General features: G+C 65.2%; 1 protein-coding gene across 1 annotated transcript in view; it reads left to right on the top strand.

Annotated features, from left to right (window-relative positions):
- The first annotated feature begins 90 nt into the window (after positions 1-90).
- Positions 91-3,800, top strand: part of MISP (mitotic spindle positioning) — a 4,231-nt gene continuing 521 nt past the window's right edge. The window contains exons 1-3 of the mRNA XM_026864927.1: positions 91-144; positions 1,508-1,643; positions 2,019-3,791. Of these exons, the coding sequence (XP_026720728.1) occupies positions 2,139-3,791 (1,653 nt within the window). The 5' untranslated portion in view covers positions 91-144; positions 1,508-1,643; positions 2,019-2,138. The remainder of the gene's footprint in view (positions 145-1,507; positions 1,644-2,018; positions 3,792-3,800) is intronic.

Raw genomic sequence — 3,800 nt, 5'->3', positions numbered from 1 at the left:
AGGGCCCTGCAGCCGCAGCGGCCCCACGGCCCCCACACCCCACAGCCGCCCGCCCAGCCGCTCCCTGGCACTCACGGCTCCACCGGCTGCCCTGCGCGGCCTCCCCGGGGGTGGGGACCCCTGCCCCGACGGCTCCCCCAGACAGTAAGTGCAGCGCGGCCAGGGCAGGGGCGAGGGCAGCGCCAGGGCGGCCGTTCCCCCCGGTCGCAGGGGTCCAGTCCCCGCGCAGGGGCCAGCCGCAGGCTCTGCCCACTGGCCCTGTCCATGGGGGCAGGCGGAGGGGCCGCTGCCATGCTCGCGCACATTGGCAGCACCAGCAGCCGTTGGCACGGGAGGTGGGGGGGGCGCTGCTGTGGGTGTGCAGCCCATTGCAGGACCCCCAGGGTGGGGACACCCCAGAAAACTCCCTACATCTCTCTTTATGAGGGGGGAGCCCAGGCCTGGCTGGCAGGTGCCTCAATGCTGCCTGCTCTGCCCAGCATCCCCCCATGGCACCGGCTGGGCACGGGGGGACAAGCCCGGGACCCCCACACCCCCACGTTCCTGCTGAGCCAGGGCAGCTGGTGGTTTCGGTGCTGCTTTGGGAGGGTCTGTGCTGCTCGGTGTGGCGCCGGCCAGGAACCCCAATGACAGCCCCACTGGCATCCCCCTCGCCGCTCCCCGGTGAGGCGCTCATTCCCAGCTGGGACCTCTGGCCCCTACTGACGTGACAAGAGGTGTGGGCAGATGATAGTTTTCACTATCTGGGTCATCGGGGGCCATAAATGAGCAGCAGTGAGTTACGGGCAGGAACACGAGGAGGTTACGGGAATCCACCTGGGTGCAGCGTGTCGGGAACGGGGGTCCAGCAGCCCTGGCTGGTCCCTGCTGCGGGCAGCAAGGCTGAACCCCCCGGGCTGGGCAGGTGGCTGGGCATCGCCCTGGGGCCGGCCCATGGTGCCCCAGGCACCCCTGACGAGCCCCAGGGGCTCCAGCCTCAGGAAAGGCTTAAATGGCTGCTCAGCTGCTGGCCCAGGTGGGTCTGCCCTGGGAGGAACGCTGCAGCGGGCTGGGCGCTGAGTGCAGGCAGCTCCGTCACCACAGCCCCAGTCTTGGCCTTGCTGCCCACCCCGGGAGGCTACGAGTGCTGGGGGACCGTGCCCGGCGCCAACGTCCCCCTGAGCTGCTCAGGCTCACGCGAGCCCAGCCGGGAGCGGGGTGGCACAGTTGTGGCTACGCCTCGGCAAACGGTGCGGGAGGGTGTGCTGCTGGCCCTGGGGCTCGTCTGGCTTGCCCAGGGCCGGCGTGTGTTTCGCTGGGACAGGGACAGCAAGAGCCACTGTTGGGGGGGACCCACCTGTGCTGCCCTCCCTCCCCTGGCACCGCCGCCCCGTCCAGCTCCGGTTGGCGCAGGAGGATCGACGCCAAGGGCAAGGCAGTTCACTCCCGCTTTGCGCGATACGGGGGTTAAAGTCCCCCCTTTTTATGAGCCATGAAACCATTTTTATGATCCCTGCCGTTTCAATAGCTTGGCTGCTCGGAGCCTCCTGCCCACAGAGCACAGGGAGGAATTCCAGGCCGAGGGGGATGCGGTGCCGCTGCCTCTGCATGCCACGAGCTGGTGCTGCGGGTGGCCGGTGGTCCCTCCTTGCCTGGTGCGCACGGTAAGGTGGGAGGGCGGCCGTGCCAGAGCGGGCAAGGGCTGGCAGGAGGGGCGCAGCCAAGCTGGACGCGGCATCGCCCGAAGAGCGTTGCTCAGCTCTGCCAGGGCTCGGCGTGGAACGGGACGGAGGCGGGAGGGGGATGAGGCTTTGGGCAGCTCCTGCTGGGAATGGCACTTGGTGCTTCTGTCCCAGACCCCACGCTTCTGGGTGAGGGGAGCAAACGGCTGCTGGGCCCTGCCTAGTTGGCCCCCACGGTGGCTGTCCCCTGGTCACCGCCCAGGGGGGAACGGCAGCACCATCCTGGGATGGGGAGCTGCACCCCTTGCCCTCTGCTCCTTCCACTGCTCCTAACGGCTGCTCTCCCCTCGCCTGCAGGGCCAGCCAGGTCCTGCCCCTTGTCCTCACGTGAACCAGGAGCCCCAGGGTGGACACTGAGCAGCATCCCCGGCCCAGGGCGAGGGCAGCAGAGGGTTGAACGGCGGCTCCAGCCAGGAGATGGACAGAGTCACCAGGCACCTGGTCTTCCAGCTCCCCCAGCCCTCGCACAAGCACGACTCTAATGATGCTCCCCAGGCCGGTGCATGGGCAGAGCAGAGGGCCGACAGCGACGACGACGTCTTTGGCCCTGCTCAACACAGCAGCCAGCGGGTGGAAAATGGCTATGGCTGGAAAACAAGGTCAAAGTCACCCTCATACTTCCTGGATGGTGGAAGAGATGTCTGGACCCCGTCCCCGGACAGGGAGTCCAAGCTGGAGGTGGTGAGGTCAGGAAGCCTGTACGACCTCAGGGCCTACAGAGGTGAGAGGAAACCCTCAAAGCTTTACGATGAGGACGAGCAGGAACAGTGTAGGGTCCCTCCACCAAACATCTCGCCTGAGAAAGCCAAGGAGCTGGAGGAGGAGAGGAAGGAGGTCATCCGGAACCAGGTGATGAGGAAGAGCTCCACCATGGCTGAGAGGTGGAGCTCCATGGATGAGCTGAGCTCCATAAACACCAGCACGAGCAGCTTCACCAGCAGCTTTGCCATGTGCTTCAACAAGCCCTCCTCGGGGAGGGCAGGGACGCCTGTTGACCCTGAAAATATCGACACAGAGCAGATCAACTTCACCGCTGCTCGGCAGCAGTTCCTGATGCTGGAGAAGACCAACCCAGGCTCTTTTTTCAGCCCAGGGCTACAGGCCCTGTCTCCAAAGCCAGAGTCAATGACAAAAGTCTCCAGGCAAGAGTGGCCGAGTCCTGAGACGGCCACGAAGGCTGCGAGAGGTTACGGTAGTGCTGGTGCATCCAGCCAGAGCAGGACGGACAAGACTGTTTATCAGGTTTATAGTGTGTCCTACAACACACCTGCGAAGGAGGAGGTTTATGCTCCCAGAAGCGCTGATACTGAAAAGTCGTATCCCACCACGAAAATGTCCAGCTTGACTAAAGCATCTTCCAGAGAGGACCTGGACTCTGGCTTGGGCGAGATGTATAATGAGGCCAGCGTGGGCTATGCCAGCGATGGAAGCACATCCAGTGAGATCGTCAACGGCCTTGTGGGTCTGAGGGCCGGCAGCAACGGCCTGGACAAGGGGATGAAGTTTGGCAATGAGACACCCATCGAGCGGGAGATCCGCATGGCCATGGAGAGGGAGGAGAACCTCTGGAAGGAGAGGGGCATCCAGCGGCTGACCTCCAGCAGCGAGCTGGTGGAGATCAAGACCAAGCCTCTCCTCTCCATGGACGCCTCTCCCAGCCCTGGCAGGAAAGGGAAGGACAAAGGCCACGCTTCCCGTTATGTCCAGAGGGAAATTGAGCAGGAAATCAAGCGCGAGGAAGATCTGAGGAAGCAGGGGAGGCTGCTGGGGACGTATGACCGGGGGACGCAGCAGGAGCTGGACGAGCGCCGGAGGGTGTTCGAGCAGGAGGAAGCCCCCCCGCAGAAGCCCACCCCCCCGAGGAAGGTAGAGGAGCGGAGGGGCTGGGTCAGTGAGTCTGTGGCGGAGCAGCCCACGAGCCACGGCCCCTGCCCCGCAGGAGACACGAGGGGTGGCAGAAGCCCTCCCAGCCGCACGGCGCCGCCGGCCAGAAGAGCCAGGACCAGCCCCTGGTGTCCCGGCACGTTTCCGCCAGCACCAGCAAATGGGGGAGCGAGGAGTCCTGGGGCTGTCTCTTAT

This window comes from Athene cunicularia (genome assembly GCF_003259725.1).
Source record: "Athene cunicularia isolate RWA chromosome 28 unlocalized genomic scaffold, athCun1 chr28_part1, whole genome shotgun sequence".
Classification (NCBI taxonomy): Eukaryota; Metazoa; Chordata; class Aves; order Strigiformes; family Strigidae; genus Athene; species Athene cunicularia.
Note: the sequence above shows the minus strand (reverse complement) of the source record. Positions and strands in the feature narration are given on the sequence as shown.